Below are 17,609 nucleotides of genomic sequence, written 5' to 3' on the forward strand. Positions count from 1 at the left end.
TTTTGCCTTCTCCCCTCCTGTTCTCAAGATTGCTTTTTTGTAGGCATTAGGACTTTGTGTACTATGTCACTGCTAACAAGTGCTAAAGTGCTTGTGCTCACTCCTTTAAATATGTTAAATGTGACTTACCCTCAATTAGCATATTAAATTAAATTAGAAGTCCCTAGTAAAATGGTACTGCATGTACACAGAGCCTGTAAATTACATGTTACTAGTGGGCATGCAGCACATATTCTACAATGCAGTTAGTCATTAATAACATGTCTAGGCCTGCCATTGTAGCCTCTGCAATTTTAAACTGTAAATTCAACCTTACAAAATAAACCTTTTGCCAGGCCTAAACCTCCCTTTTTAATGCACAGATATCACCCTAAGGTAGGCCCTACACAGCCCATAGGGCAGGGTGCAATTGTATTTAGAGATAGGACATGTGTCTTTACATTTTATATATTCTGGCAGTGAAAATCTCCCAAGTTCGTTTCTCCCTACTGTGACACCTACCTCTCCCATAGGATAACGTTGGGCTCCCTTATTACATTTAATAAGTGCTAACTTTTGATTCAGAACAGGTAGAAATGACATGTTTTGTCTCAAAAGAATTGTATTTTAAAAATGTAAAGTCGAATTGTAAGTCAGAATTCTGAAAATGCCACTTTTAGATAGTTGGCATTTTCTTGTTTTAACCATTTGATGCCTGCAATCTCATGCAGCTGAACCAAACTCCATTATGGGTGGCTATAACTCTTTATTCTGCCCCAGTCTCACATGACCAGATACCCGTGATTAGCGCTTTGATGTTTTATGCGCTATTTTTCATATAAAACTTTAAAAATTCATAACTTATGGTTTTACGTAAGGGATTTAATTCATGTTGGGACGATTTTATTTATTAAAATATAGTCCCTTTTTCTAAAGTGGTTTGGGATTTTTGTTGTGTTGTGTTTTCACTTTATATCTATTTGAGTGTTGCATACATACTTTACATATTGCCTCTAAGTTAAGCCTGACTTCTTCTGTACCAAAATACCAGTGGGTTAAGCACAGGATAATTTGTGACAATTGTTTATCACCCTGACAAGTATTGTGGTTGTTTTTTGAGAAGGGTTTACACCCTGCTCAACCAATAACCCCGTTTCTTAAACCGAGAATGAGCTGTTCCATAGCAGAAGCTGCCATTCTTTCGACTGCGCCCGATACATGGGGATTAGAAGACAACTGCAGGGATGTGGTTAATGGCGATGTGGTCCTAGGACCCTTCCTTTGTATTCAGGGTCCTGGTCCCAGCCCCTTAAACTCTTTAAGTTCAGCTTTCACTGGGCTGTTTTTTTGGTGCTTTGGTCCTCTGGGTTATTGGAACACAAAGGAGGGGGCCACATGAATGCCTGTTCCTCCTAGGGCAATAAATAAATCCATCCTGCACCATCCCCACGGCAATGGCCCAAACCAGGGTTATTTAAAGAAATATCAGCGGAGCCCCATGCACTCTGTTTCTCTGTTTACAAGGGAGAAGGGTCACTAATTTTAATAGTGAAAAGTTTGGCCCTGTTGGGATGATTGTGTGCTCCTTTTGCTACTGGTGGGGGCCATAGTCACCTGGAGCAGTTTGCAGCAGGTCTCCTGGCCTCCAGAGGGTGCACACGGCATTGTAGGATGCTGCATTCCCTGGCTCTCTCCATCAGCTTTCTCCTGTACGTGGCTCCTAATGCTCCCCTCTTCCTGATGGTTTCCAGAAGTTCAGGTCTTCCTCCAGTTGGCCCTCAGCAGATGTAAGGGGGCCAGCATGACTGGCCCTTGAGAGATCCACTAGTCCTGGGGCCAGCTGCAGATAGAGTCCTCAGTCCAGGTCCAGGGTCTTGCTCTCCTTCATGTCTTGGGGATACCACTTGTATGCCCAGTGCAGCCTGTGAGTGGGGGTCACCCCTTTGTCTAACCGTAAAACTGGTTTGTATCAGTTTTCTGCTCTCTCTTGTGTTTGGTACCAGCCTTGCTAGTGACACAATGGGCTGGCGTCCCTTTGAAGTGTATTCAGGGCAGGGCACATCTCCTCCCCAGCCATCCGGTCAGGAAGATCCACTCCCCTCTACACTCAGGTGCTTTTGAGCACTGTCTGACTCCAATACACATTTCTCAGTGGGAGAGTCATCACCCATCCAGAACGCTGGAAACTCCCAAAAAGGCCCCAGACACTTTAGGCAAGAAAATACAAACTTTCTAAAAGTGGCATTTCCAAAATAATAATTTAAAATCTGGCTTTTCCCATTAAAGAGGATTCTACATTGCAATTCAAATGAGTGAAGAAGTATTTCTCTAGCTGCTACCAATCTGAATTTAGAATTTTATAGATGTAAAAATGTAGCCCAATGGTTCCATATGGAAAGAGCCAGACTAGCTACATTAAAAGTCATTTTTAGGGATAGTTCAGAATAAGCGCATGTGAAAACAATTCTACATACCCTTCTTTTATATATCATGCACCTTGCTTTTAAGGGCAATAAGGCCCACATATGGGTGACATTATTATTTAAAAGGGTGGTTTAGGCCTGCAAGAAGTGCTATTATGACAGGTTAAATTTGTAGTTTAAACTGCCACGGGCAGGGTACCTGTGTGCAGCTACCAGGTTGCACACAACTGTAGCTTCTCACATGCAGCCTGCTCATGTGCCCACACATGTGAACCCATGTTCACATGCAACCAGCCCAGTGTGTGTTGCCCTAGTTGTGTCGCAGCAGCCTCATCCTGAAAAGTCAGACAGTGGCAGTAAACATGCGCAGTCCAATTTAGCATGAAATTACTAGGAGTGAGACTCTGGTAGAGAGACACACTGACTATTAAGTTCCAAACACTGGGTGAACCTAAGCAAAAAGATCCTGGCGTACTAAATGGGTGGAACCCACTTGCAACAATATGTCTAAATTAAGTTAGGGTGCCCAACAGAGCTCCAGGATGACAAGATTGATGGCAAACTCGAATCTACAGTGGTTATTCTGAAACCAATGATTGATCAGGCCTCCCTAGAACTTGGTTAGACAATGCTGACTAAAGGCACACACGTGACTGGGTCATGACATTCAGAACCATCTAACATCTAAAATAGGCCTCAAGATATGGTTTTTAAGGTGTCATTTTGGTTTGAGGAAAAAAAACAGTTTTTTCCAATTACCTAGTTTTTCTTAATTAAAGTATTGATGGAAAATGTGTATTTCGAGAGAGTACAAGTGCTGCTCTGTTGTAATTGATTTATCTTCTTACTTAAGCTGTAAATCATTTAGTATGCAAAGAGAAGTTTTCAAGAAGCTGGGTTGTGTGAAATCCCTGAAGACACAGTTCAGACGCAATTTGAATCGTAAAATATTGGGACTGCTTATGAATATATTGTAAGAATCAATGCCGTCCACGTTGATAAACTAACACATGGCTTAAAAAAGTATTTCACTTTGCATGTGATGTTCTTGGAAAACGGTAACAAAACTATCTCAAGGGAATAACAATTCTTTCATCTGTTCCTAGAGGTTGATCTTCTGAAGAATGTTGACACTAAGGTCCTCATTGCCAGTGTCCCGGGTAATTGCAATATGTGCGCAACTCCTGTTGTCACATGTATCTCCATTAGGAGTTGGTAACTAATAGTACTAGGCCAACCATGTTGGAAAAATATCAGGGAAACATGCCTGATAGTTAGTAGGACATTTGAATTTTGGTGTATCAGGTACCAATATATGAATTTTAGTTCCCATTGTCTGGGACAAACTCATAATTGGGGGTTCTATATCAGATTCGGCAAATTCCAATACATACCGTCCCAAACTCTGGTCCATATTTAATGAGGGTCCATGATTGTTACCTATAAAATAATTGTACAATTCAAAGACATTTATGAGCCGTAAAGTGGGTAAAAAGTGTTACTTGTTCAGCAAACGACATATCTGCAGAATTTGTCTGCACAGATTGACCCTAAATCTTGGCAAAATTTGGAATTTGAATGGATTTTCCACAGCTGCTAAGTACAGGAAAGAGTTGTAATGAACAGACTTGGGTGGGCAGCCGCAAGGGATGGTCACTAGAAATGATGCGGCACCCACAAAGTTGGCACTTTGTTCGGCATTTACAAAAATTCAAAGGGACATTTCTTATTGTGAATGTCAATCGACACTTACTCCAAAGGAATGCCCACATGGGTGCACTGAAAAGAAACTGGAACTCGCCAACAACCCCCAGCACGGATTTTAGATGAAACATAGTTCAGTAGCCTTCCCAGATCATAGCAGACAATTTAGTCAATTGGTGCAAAGTTTCAGTTCCTTCATTGAGGTAAAAACTTGATATTTGTCTTGAAATCTATTTAGTGCTAGATCCTGACACGTGTTTCACTCATGTGGATGTCCTAAGATAAGCTTAACAATGGCTGGTTGGCAAACTGTCTACTGCAGAGAAAGGCCAGTGCCTCCATAGCAATTCATTTAACAGCTGTTTCTACTGTGCCGCCACTGGCCACAGGAACCATCCTACAACATGGCCGCACTCACAACAAATTGGCACTCACCAGTGGCCATCTTCTGTTGTATTTGGATGGAACATGAATCAGTAACCCACCCCATACATTGAGGGCAATGTAGTAAATATGTGCAAAGCTGCAGACACTTCAGTGAATTCAATTTAGACAGATATTTTTGTTACATTTCCTTTGATTGCCATTATCATCACGTCGGTAGTTCTAGCTCATCATACGTGTTTACCACCCGTGGAGAACATCATTGGAACACTGCAGGTGGTAAAAAACAAGTTATCCACAGCATAATGTATAAAGTCTGGCAAGTTCTTAATTGTTAATTTAAAAGCTGCGCTGAGATTGTCTGGTACTCGAAAAACAGTGTCTTTTCCATACACCCTATTTTGTGGTTTAATCATAACATTTTACTATTTTACATTTTTTTCAGTAAAACTGTTGGAATTATATTGGATTTGTTTTCATAGTGGTAACTTTGTTTTGGTTTTACTCTACCTGGATCACAATAATTTTTCTCCATGGAAGGCCTTGCTGCTTGCATGAGTGCTTCTTATTTTAGGTGCTCCTTTTTTGACTGTGTGAGAGGTCAGCTACTGCTCACATCAAGACTGCTGCCTCTCTTCAAATAATCTAACATCTCCCTCTATAGACACTGCCATGCTGTGGCTTGCCACTATATTCTAGTAACTAGCAACATTAAGCTAGGAACAGCATCCTCCTAGGAGCGCGCTCAATCATGCCATGGCAGCCCAGAATGTCCCAAGAATGACCACTATTGCCGACAGTCACTGACGATCTACTGTCTACCGCATCAGTTCATTAGCCAATGTGTGTTGTCCCACAATCAATCACATCAGTGATCACTACACCCACAGATGTCCTTCTTAGCACAATTTCCACAAAACGTTGTAATAGTCCCTGGCACTTGACTTTGCATAAAGCTGTTGCCACATTCGATTTCCTCAGCATCTAGGGAGGAGGAAACTGTCACGATGAGTGCCGCTGTCTTCTTTTCTGATCTCTTTCTGGTGTCAGGCTTCTGTACTGGCATTCGCAGGTGTGACACTTACATTGAGGGTCTCTATGTAACACACTGTTCACTCCTTCTGTGCATACTGACCCATTGGTGGATCCAGCATCGAGAAATGAAAGAGAAGGGGCTGTGTTCTTTCTATGTAACCTTACAAAGGTATTCAAGAACAACACTATGTGAATCTCAAACAGAAATTCAGTTTCTCCCAGTATCCATAGCTCAATAAACAAGCTCTGTAAACTATACTATATCTCAGCAGTGAAACCTATTGGCTTTGTGAAGTTGTTTTTATTACTTTGATAGCTGTCATATAGTCACATGCAACCCTTGTAGGCATCTTGAAAGGGGTCTGTGAAATATTACTGAATGTGTTCAAAGATGGCTGCTGCAGATGTGCCTGTATCCATGGCAGCCTTTTGTGAATGCATTTGTAATATTTTAGCGAATGACATTCAAGTATATCTGCCATGGATATATTGGCATCTGTGGCACCAATCTGTAAATAGGATTTTAAAAAAATACAAAAAGAAAAAACACTCAAAGGTGTCACTGTTCATTTGAGCACATGAGCAGAAAAAGGTAGCCATCTTGAAATGGTAAAAAAAAAACCTGATGGCAGCCTGGCAGGCAGCAAAAACTGCTAAAGAAAGGGTTTTGGAGCAGGTAATGCGGAAGAGGGTGAGAAGTGAGAAAAGAACAGAAAATAGTTTCAGCAAGATCTCACGTTAGTAGTGGAATGATGTCTCATCTAATCAGACCACTGTGAGATCAAAATGCTTATGGGTGGGACAAGAACAAGAATGGTGAAGAAGACCATTGAATAAGGAGCAGTGAAGTGTGATAGCCAACAAAGCCATCCTATCATGAATAAGAAAATAAACAAAAGCCTAATTCTAGTTTATGTAATGTATTGGAAACAATAGGTCTATGTTACAGACCACTAAAGCGGTCTGTACCTGAGAACCAAAAAAGCGTGTGGACCAGCAGATGTAAACGCTGTCTGCATTATAAGAATGTATCACAGGTGCATACATATTATTTGGCTGGCTTATTAGTTGACTTATGGAAAAAAAGTTTGGTATGTATTCCTCAACACCTGCTCCGTACTCATGGGTTTGGAAAAACCTCATGGCTAAACTATGAAGTATTAATCTGAGACTCAAATTTCTGAATTTTTAGATGTTTACTATGTTATTGGCAATTGTGAAACACGTCGTCTTTGATTAGTATGTCTTTTAGCAGAATGAAAAAAACATATCCAAAAGTTAACTGCGAATGATTTTAAATTACTATTGTCACTAAATGGCACTGTATAGACATTAAAAGATAAACTATATTATTACTTTAAGACATTTAGCTAGTCATGGACTGACATCATAATAAATAAATGTCATTGAGCTTTGCTAGAAAACAGTACTCCTCATATTAGAGTTTTAAACAATTGGAAATCTTTTCATGAGCTATCTTTGTTGTTGAATATAATTTTATTGTGTAACAAACTAACTCAAACGTGATTATTTGTTTTCAGATGTACTACTTTGCACTATAGAAAAGATCTTCCACCCACTAGTATCATTATTACCTTCCACAATGAAGCAAGATCTACACTCCTAAGAACCATAAGGAGGTAAGGCATATGTTACTGAAGACTATTTTAAATACATTCAAATGTCCTATTCTAGAAACCTTGTACACATGATACAGATTATAGGAGGACATTGTAATCATGCTATATCTTCAATGCAATATTAGCTTGGGGCAGGATTTCACTGGAGTCCTAGAACATATGTAGGCTGATCTGACCTGAACTAGTTATATAGCTTTGCTGTGTATTACTCTTCTGTCTAATGTTGCTCACATTTTGCTTCTCATTACTCCTTTTCTGATTTTACAGTCTCTGGAAAGCACTCCTTGGATGTGTCATTCCAGTGAGATCTTTAAACCTCACCAAAGATAACTCTTCCGGAAGATACCTTGCTGCAAAAAGACTCATAGGACACATATTTCAAGTGAAGTCATGCATTTGTTACTGCTGTCACAGTTCTATGATAGAACGACTCCCTTTCCTTGGCACACATTCACTGACTCATACCTTCCATTCAATATGACTTCTAGTAGAGAATTTGAAAACCCTGGACAACGAGAGAGGGTCTTTTTGTGTAAATTGAAGATCACAAAGAAGGATATCGAACGAGATAACCCTGACGCAGTGAGCAAAATATAAAGGCTCCTTGTATATTTATACTCTAAATGAAGAAACAATGCGCACATCTCCACCACTGCATTAATAACTGAGGTGGGTAGAGACATGCTACTTAATATTATTTAATCCATCTCTGTGAGAAAATATTGGACAATGTGAAAAGAGAGATTAAAGAAAGAAATACAGCACCCATATGAGGATTAAACCGGAAAAGGTATAGAAGACAGAAAGCATTTTTCCCCCGAATATATAGGTACACCCATGTTTTTATTATAATTGTTTGTCCCGAAGAAGGTGGAGAGAATAAATAAAACCACTGAAATGCCGCATCAACAACTTTTTTATTGGTTTGAACTATTTGTGAATTTCTAGTACTGTGCTTCAGAATTATCAGAAAAAGTGACTTAAATTGTATTTTGATAGCAAGACATCTATCAGGGATTTTTTATATATGTAAAAATTCTTTTTTTTTAATTCATCACAAATCAGTACTGTATATACTATCCTACAATTTTTAATACAAACAAATGTGTACTAAATTTGACTTTTTTGCGTAATACAGGGGTCGGTGTGTAGTGATAATATATACATGTTAATTGGCGATAAAGGATTTACATCTCTACTAGAAATCAAGTCAGGAATGTGTGCCAATGAAAGGGAGTGTTTCTATTAGTGAATTCACGTTTGAGATGCTGTCCCTTTCTTAATAGCAGGGTACCTCTCCAATTTTTGTGGACAGTTCTACGATATCCTGTTTTGTGATTAAAACTTACTGTGTGTCCCTACTCACAAAAGAACACTTTGTAAAGCAACACTACCACTGCACCAAATGGACACGGATAATCATAGTCACTTGAGAAATCAGAATAAAGCAATTTTCTTTTATTAATCTGAAGCCTTTTCTCTCACTACTCCTGAAAGTTCACTTGTGGCTGAAATGGGGGAGTAATTAAGAACTTGAAGACAACATGCTGTCGCCGCATCATATCTTTCTTCTTTCTATTATAATTATGCAGTCAGTTAGTAATCCTAAATTCTGTCATACCCCTGGTACACATTTAGAGCATCTGGATATATGTAAGCATGTCAACATTTTTGCAGATTTCATAAACAGTAAAAGGGCCATGGAGTTAGTAGCAGAAGCAGTACACCCTGCCACCTTTTAATAGCACACAAGAGTACTGTTTGCCTGTTAGAAATGGGATTTCTGGTTGGCTAGGGCATGTGCCTAAGCCAAGCAGAAACCATCACTCTAGTCAGGGCAAGGGAGTTACACACTGAAGATAACCCCTGCTTACCCCTTTGGTAGCTTGGCAGAGCAGTCAGGCTTATCCCAGAGGCAATGTGTAAAGCCTTTGCGCAACACACTCACACAGCAGTTTTTATATTATTTATTTAGTGCATTTTTATAAAGCGCGGACATTACCCAAAGGTGTCGGAGCGCTGTACAATAGAGTGACACACTAGGCACACCACAAGAGAAACTCCACACAAGGTTAAGTAAAAATAGCCTTTGTATTATCCATAAAACACATCAGCACGTAATCACATATATACACTGTGCCACTTGGCACTTAGTATGACTTTACAGGGATTATATACATTACAGGGCCAATCGGGCCACTGTCATAACCATCCAAACTCACAGTTAGCCAAAGCAACCAGTAACTACTGGCAACAGTACACTTAGCATGAACGCATTAGACATGAACATCATAGAATCACCTAGCATAGCATATTAGGCAGACCATCAGCAGTGCTCCTTAGTACCCAATAGTAGCGTGCACCTATTGCCAATTCAGCATACAAAACGTTACCTGTGAATGCGGGGTGCCTATGCACCAACCCTGAGCATGATCAGCAGTACCCAATAGTCCAACCCTTACCGGGTGTACACATTACTATGTGTGGATCTGGCAGCTGTCCTCCCAGTCATATGAGGCAGCATCCAAAGTACTGCAGCAGGGGCCCGTCCTGGGCTTACCCCAAAATGCCCCCTCCCCTAAGCATGGATCCTTCACAAGGCTCCCAGCGCGATCCGTCTCATGGGACTCCGCCCACAACCAGACGTCCTTCGCCTGACTTCCTGTCTCCTCACGGGCTTTCTCCTGCCACGGCAGCGTGCCCACTGTCAGGCACGACTCTGCCTTACTCCCGGCTTCCATTTGTGGTTTTACCTCTCTGCGGTGGTGCCTAGCAATGCACGGCGGTGACGAAGAGAGGAGTCTGTGGGGCGGTGCAGCCACAAGCAGCCTGTGCTCCTTACACGTTTTTCTCCACGACACTGGGGAGCAATGACGGCATTTCCTGGGCTCCTTCCATGCTTTTCGGTAGGAGCAGCCCACTCCTTGCGCTCTTGGCTGAGGACAATGCTGCGCTGGCTAGATGTTGCTGTGTGGCTCGGGGCCAAGTAGCAGAGCCCCGCCTGCCAATACTGGAAATTCCACAACGCTAAGCCTCACAGAGAGGAGCCCCCTTCCTCGGGCTCAGACAGTACCATTAAACGTGCTCACCATGCACTGAGCCCACCCGAAGTCGCAAGGGCAGAGCTGGGCCCAGGCAGGCCAGCTCACAGGGCCCTCTAGCAGAGGGGGAGTCCTTTGTGGTGGTTCCTCCTAGCGCCCAGCAGTCCTTCAGCTCCAAGTAAGCACAATGTTCAACATTTTCATGGGGTCACAGCCCCAATATTTATATCACCTACAGTCTTTGTTCCGCCCTGGCAAGGGGCACTTGACCTAGTCCAAACCAGTTCTGGGTGGCACTTAACAAGTGCACAACAGTCCCCATTGCCAGTGTAGGCTCTGGCCCCAGACACACCACAGGGGGGCGGAGCCAGCATTGTGGAAAGCAGGCACAGTCCTATTCAGGGTCAGGTGCTACTCCTCCCACTACTCTAAATGCAGATTGGCCTATTCAGCCTAACGCTTACTCACCCAGCCCCTCTGGAGCCGCTGCACCTCCCCAGCCCCTGTCATCCAGAGCCAGACATGCAATACAAAACAGGCAGGCACAAAGACACATAGCACACAGAAATGCCCACTTCTAAAAGTGGCATTTCTAAATTAGTGATAATAAATCTGCAAACACCATTACGCAGCATTCATTACCACTATTCCAAACATACCAAACTTGATCAGGCTACTCCTCTCATGTTAGGAATTACCACTGAAACACAAATCAGGAAATCCCCAATGTTTTCCTATGAGAGGGCAGCTTCACAGCAGTGAGAAACCAAATAGGCTGTTTGTCACTACCAGGACATGCCACACAGTTAAGGCACATGCCCTACCTTTTACCTGTAGCGCACCCTGCCCATAGGGCTAGTTAGGGCCTACCTTAGGGGTGACTGATATGTAGTAAAAGGGGAGTCACAGACATGGCAACCACTTTATGGGCCACATCACAGCGGCAGTAAACTGCATGTGCAGACCCTGCAGTGGCAGAGGCCTGAGACAGGTTTGAAAGGCTACTTTGGTGGTTGGCGCAAGCAGCGCTGCAAGCCCACCAGTAGCATTTAATTTACTGGCGCCGGGTATATGAGATAACACTTTACAGGGGACTGATAGGTAAATAAAATATGCCACATAGGTGTAGACCAATCTTACCATGTTTTCTATAGAGAGCACATGAATTTTAACACTGGACAGCAGTGTAATAATAACTTTATTGATTAGTTTAAGAAAAAAAATTGCAATTTAAAACATAATTCGTACAATAAAAAAGAAAATGATGAGAATTAGAAATTGAGGTTATAAATTACTAAAAAATAAAGGGATTATTGTGAGCTAATAATGTTCAACTGAAAGGCCTTAAACTGGTTTTCTGATGTTATAGTCTTTAATTTGATTGCTGAGCCTTTTAACTCGGCCGCCATGCTAAAATGAGGAGGGTTTGGCTGCAGTTGTGGCTTCCAGTAGTTTTGACGCTTTGTAAACAAATTTCGTGAGCCCAATGTTCAGCTTGGTGTTGTCTGGATTTAGAGCAGCCATTATTGCCTGACGGTAAGATAGAACTCCCAACCTGATCCATTGTTCCTGCAATAATGACCGTCTGGCCATGAGCATTGCGGGGCATACACAGACGATGTTTTCCATTACCTCCGAGTGATAGCCACACAACCTGCATTCAATACTGCTACCTGGACGGCGCCATTCGGGAAGGTTCTTTGAAAAGGGCCAGTCACCCATCCTCAGAGCTAATAACTTTTGTTTCCAGGAAAGTGCAAATGTGCTTGATAAGTAGGGCAGCTGAACTCCTAGTTTAAAATTGGAGATTACAGTCCAAGCGTGTTTCCTTTTTGACAGTATTGCCCTGTCTTAGCGAAAGGCCCACAGTCTAACAGTCTTTTTAATGGCAACCTTTAACACCGGGTAGGTGGGATTTGTTCCCCAGAGATCTATTACTCCTAGTAACTGTAAACTGTGGTCCAAGAGTTGCTGATACTTTTGGCTGGTCTGATTTTTCAGTATTTCCTGCCATAGTCGAGCCTCCAGGGAACCCTCCTGAGCACGGCGCAGTCTATGACACAGTTTTATAAACGCGCCTGCCTCTACACCATGGTGATCTTGTAAGCCCAGTTCAAGTCTAACATGGGCTGGTGAAGCAAAGTTTGACAACCGAAAGCTCGTTTAAAGATTTTAATTGTTAGTTTGTTCATTAATATACTGGTTGTGCCATTCGTAAGCTCGTGCCCATACGTCAAAGAGTTAATTATTTTAGCCTTCATCACTTTCAGCATGAGAGTTAGGCTCAGGCCAAGTAGCCGTTTTGGCAATTTTGCGGCAGCAGCCTCTAACAACAGGGCTTTGGTTTTTAACGCTTCTTTATGTTTGATTAATTTACATCTGGTGTCGAGAAAGATGCCAAGTATTTATAACTGGAGGTTGGTTCTAGCTTTGTGTCGTTGAAATACCACCTTTCTGTTGACCTCTTTTGCTTCCCAAAGGATATTGTTTTGGTTTTTGACAAGTTCAGTTCTAAGCAATTTCTTGTAGTGTAGGGAAGCAGTTCGTCCAATAACCTCTGGAGACCCACTTTTGTATGACTTAACAACACCAAGTCATTGGCGTACAGCAAGTTGCTGATGCGGGTTCCATCTAATTGAGGAGGATGTAAATTTACACTGTCCAGTACTGTAGATAGGTCAGATATAAACAAATTAAAAAGAAGTGGGGCCAACACGCAGCCTTGTTTGACACCAGCTTCAGTGCGTATCTTCCCGGAGACATGGGAGCCTTCACCCAGCTTGATTCTGATCCATGTTTCCGTGTGGAGTTGTAGCTATGATAAAATGCCCAGAGTCCTAAAACCACCAACACCAGGTCAGAAAAAATACCAGGAAGAAGGCAAAAAGTTCTGGGATGACCCTGCAAAAAGGGCCAAGTCCAACATTGTCCAAAGATGTATTTTGTGCATGTATCATAGAATCCAAGGTTCTCTTGCTGTAAGGATAAAAAGCCCTCAACCACCTAGTTGTTGCCATGCTTCATCATCGAGTCTCTCCTGGTATCAGTCAACTCTCATTAGTAGGTTGAAATATGGGCCTCTGGGCAACAGTACTCTTTTGTGTGCTATTAACATTTGAGCAGATTCTTCTGGAAATAGAGATATAGAAGGGAAAACAACTTTTGCATTTCTAATTCACCCTTCCATCACTGCAACAGTAAAACCCTTCTTAACAGAATTACAGCAAACTTGAATGAAGCTAGAACTTTATTCGGAATAGGGCCTTTTGTAGCCGGGTGCAAAATAATTTAGTAGTTGCTTAGATATTTGCATTATGAAATGGTGTCAGGGAAAAATCTAAGTGTTAATCAGATAGGATCTTGTCAGTTAATCCATCGATCTGGTTCTGGATGTGGATTTGGATCTGAATCTGGAATTGTGGAGGGTTTGAGGGTCCAAACCTTTGACAAATAAAACACATAGAAATGTAATAGAACAGATTTTTCCTTTCTTCCAATGAGAGATCCATAGATTCCTGGCAGATTGGCTGGAAGCAAACGAAAATTTGTGACGCAGCAGGCATTGCAGGATTCCAGGTTCCAAAGCAGTGTCATGAAAACAAAGTGTCAGGTGGTATAATGGTGCAAGGAGACCATCCCCTGGGAGTGTCTGAGAGGTTTCTCAGGGATGTTCATGCTGCACATAAGATGAAAAGTAACAGGCTTTACTCACAGGGTTTATGGACCTGGAAGTCCAATCCATGGTTGGAGCCAATATTTTTATACAATTCAAAATGTTATTTTCTTTGGTAATCCTTACAATGGCCAGGAACGTAGAGCACTGTGGGACTGCAGGCTGGTGCTAAGCTTGGCCTTATGTTTTTGCAAACTGTGCCACTCTGGACAAAGATTAGCAATATGCAATTCTGACTAATGTGTGCTCCAACAGGAAATGTGCTATTAGAACTGCTGCACTTGGTTCCCTCAAGACAGACGTGCAACCAACAACTGAGACCAGTTTTGAAATTTTTGGGCCTTTTCAGTGAGGCGCAGATTGAGTCACATGGCATAGTGAGCATGGAATAGCACATTGGACATACCCATCACACCAAGGGCAATATCACTTTGATGTCACAGTTGATGGACTCCAAAGCAGCACAAGGGAGCACCAATGACTAAGACTAATTCTAAATGTTAAATTTTTTGTTTTGCTAACCTCAGCATATTTTGGGGAGAACATTTATAGATGTGTGTTTCTAATTTTTATACTTTGTATTGGTCAGACCCCTGACAGAACAACTCTGAGCTCTCCAGCCCTTCTTCCCAGGAAATTAAAGTTGTAGGATTGCCACAATACCACAACTGAAATTCCTAATCAACATCCTCCTATGCGTATCCTCCACAGGGTCCCATGGGCTAATTTTAGGCAAGTACTTATACTTCAGTTAAGCCAACACAAATCAGAAATTACATGATTTTTTTACTTGAAATCCTGGGTAACCTGTAATTAGGCTATCCTGTTTTAGGTTTAAGCCTATAATAACCAATAAAACCCCACGAAAGGGAAATAGCCCTCACCAGTGTAAACAAATAAACACTGGAAAAAACATCTGCACAAACACAAACTAAATGCCATTCAACGGAAGGAAAAGCAGAGTGAAGAGTCCTTTTTATCTGTTCCTGAAGGGGCCAACAATACAATGTAACTTTGTAATACAAGATAGCAGCAAGAAAGACTGGGCTAACATTATTCTGCTTGAGTTTTGTTATTTAGGGAAGCCACAAAAATATTGTTTCTTCTTCCTTTTACTTTTTTCAGTTTTGTGGTCTTAGGTCTAAAGATGCAAGGTTTAGAAGCATGTTTAGGTCTTGACTCGCTGCTTGCTTGCTGATTGCTACTCGTTATTGAGGATATCTGTTTTTAAATCGAATAATTGTGTTCTTGTTCTATGCCCGCTTACCCGCATTTTAACACAATAAACATTAGGAACTCTTTGTTCCTTATTTCATGCTGGTGATAAAATCGGAAATTGGCTGCACTTTTAGTATTGTTATTTGCACTTTCAATATGGCGCTGCTATAACCTGTCTCTAGCTCCCTACCAGAGTCACGTGGGGTCCGCTCTTCCCCCGACCTATCAGGTTGCTCCGGCCTCTGTTTAAACTGCCTGATGCAAGCGCGCAGTCGTAAGTAATTGACTCGCTGCTTGCTTGCTGATCGCTACTCGTTATTGAGGATATCTGTTTTTAAATCGTTTTAATAATTGTGTTCTTGTTCTATGCCCCCTTACCCGCATTATAAAACAATAAACATTAGGAACTCTTTGTTCCTTATTTCATGCTGGCGATAAAATCGGAAATTGGCTGCACTTTTAGTATTGTTATTTGCACTTTCAATATGGTGCTGCTATAACCTGTCTCTAGCTCCCTACCTGAGTCACGTGGGGTCCGCTCTTCCCCCGACCTATCAGGTTGCTCCGGCCTCTGTTTAAACTGCCTGATGCAAGCGCACCATCGGCGCGCGCAGCGGGCGCGCCGATGGCGCGGCAGAGGCGGGCCAGAGGCAAGCCCGTCTGCGCCTGTCCGCGCCCTGACGCACCCAGCGGCCAGCAACGATCCTTCACCTGCCTCTCCCATTTTGAATTCTTTAACATACACTGCTGACGACTTGCGGTCACTGAGAGGTCTGGTCTCCCCTCTGTGCACCTTATACAACCATCAGTCACAGAGATTTGTTTGTTCTAACTGTAGATTTGCGCTGGGCCGCGGTCTTAATAAGCGGCCGACTGCTGCTTTGAGGGCCACTGCTTCTTCTGCATCAAAGGAAAATTCGTTTTCAAAGGTAGGCGACCACCTACATTTCTGGAGCCTTAACTGTCGTTCCCTTCCTAAAAACAAAGCTCATATTTTAGATTTTTTACACACAGAAAAAACTGATGCTCTGTTTCTTACCGAAACTTGGCTTCATACCAGTCCGGATATTGTATGCGCCCTCCCCCCTGGCTATGTTATTGTCAGGAGTGATAGAGGCACCGGGAGGGGAGGTGGGATAGCGATTATTTTTAAATTGAAGTACTCTTGCAAGCTGGAACCTCAATCCTTTCCTGACTGCGAAGCTGCTTTATTTAAACTTGCCATCTCTCCTCGAATGACTTTATCTGGAATGCTCATTTACCGTCCCCCTGGCAATGCTAGGAAATGGTTATCTTCCTTTCCTGTTTACGATTCTGGGTGACCTAAATCTTCACCTAGAAGATCCTCTGAACTCCGAGAGTACTACGCTCTTGGCTGATCTTGAAGCTCTCGACTTGATACTTCGTAATGAGGGGCCACACATCAGGCAGGGCACCTATTGGATCCTATTTTGTCTAACTTTCTTCTAGAATGTAGTCCTCCCGCCCTTCCCCTAGGTTGGTCAGACCATTTCGCCATTTACTTCCAACTTACTGCCCCAGTAGATACTACGCCTTTCCCCACACACAGTAGTGGGAGTAGGAGACCATGGCACAAACTAAATTTAGGCTTGTTTAATAGCCTTCTTGCGGCGAATCCCCCAGATCTGAACCTCCCGCTTCGATCTCTAAATGTGGCGGTTTCCAATTGGCTATCTACATCCATTAATCTCTGCTTGCCTTTGACACCGAAATCCAGTTTCTCCCATCACTCCTCGGCCCCTTGGTTTAAAAATGACCTGAAGATTTTGAAGTCCAAATGTAAGCATCTGGAAAGAAAATGGCGTAAATTATACGCTCCCAGCTGCAAAGCGGACTATAAAGCCGCTCTTCATACTTATCACTCTGCTTGTAAGGCTGCAAGGGTCACCTTCGTCTCCAATACTATTAACAATTCATTGAATCGTCCCCAAGCCCTATTTTCAATGGTCAAAAAGCTGGCAGGTGCTAACACCCTTCCTTTACCCCCTGTCCTTGACACCATCAAATGTAATAACATTGCTAACTTCTTTATTACCAAGGTGGAGACTATATACAGTAACTTAAATACTTCTGTTCTCGCTAACTCTGACAAGCTTCGTTCAGATGTCATCCGTAAGAACCTACCCCCCGCTATATCAAAAATTTCAAATTGGCCCCTTCTTGATGATGGTTCCTTCCTTGATTGCTTAGCTAGAGTAAAATCAGGCTCTCCTCTTGACCCCTTACCGGCTAATATTCTAAAACAATTATCCCCAGTTGTCTTGGGAACCCTTAAGGTGCTCCTAAACTCTTCCTTACGGGAGTCCTTTGTTCCTTTAGATTGGAAACATGCGATGGTGGTTCCCCTTCTAAAAAAGCCCAAAGCTGACCCATCTATCCTATCTAACTACCGCCCAATCTCTCTTTTACCCGTGTTCTCTAAAATTGTAGAAAAACATGTAAACTTTCAGCTTGCAACTCACATTGAAAACTCAGGTTTCTTACATCCATC

At 42.2% G+C, this 17,609-nt stretch overlaps 1 protein-coding gene across 2 annotated transcripts in view; it reads left to right on the top strand.

The window, feature by feature from the left end:
* Positions 1 to 17,609, top strand: part of GALNT14 (polypeptide N-acetylgalactosaminyltransferase 14) — a 1,097,368-nt gene that overhangs the window by 619,822 nt on the left and 459,937 nt on the right. For both annotated transcript variants that reach the window (XM_085613021.1, XM_085613020.1), the window contains exon 3: positions 7,067 to 7,165. In XM_085613021.1, the coding sequence (XP_085469147.1) occupies positions 7,067 to 7,165 (99 nt within the window). The remainder of the gene's footprint in view (positions 1 to 7,066; positions 7,166 to 17,609) is intronic.

Source organism: Triturus cristatus, chromosome 6 (genome assembly GCF_964204655.1).
Source record: "Triturus cristatus chromosome 6, aTriCri1.1, whole genome shotgun sequence".
Lineage (NCBI taxonomy): Eukaryota > Metazoa > Chordata > Amphibia > Caudata > Salamandridae > Triturus > Triturus cristatus.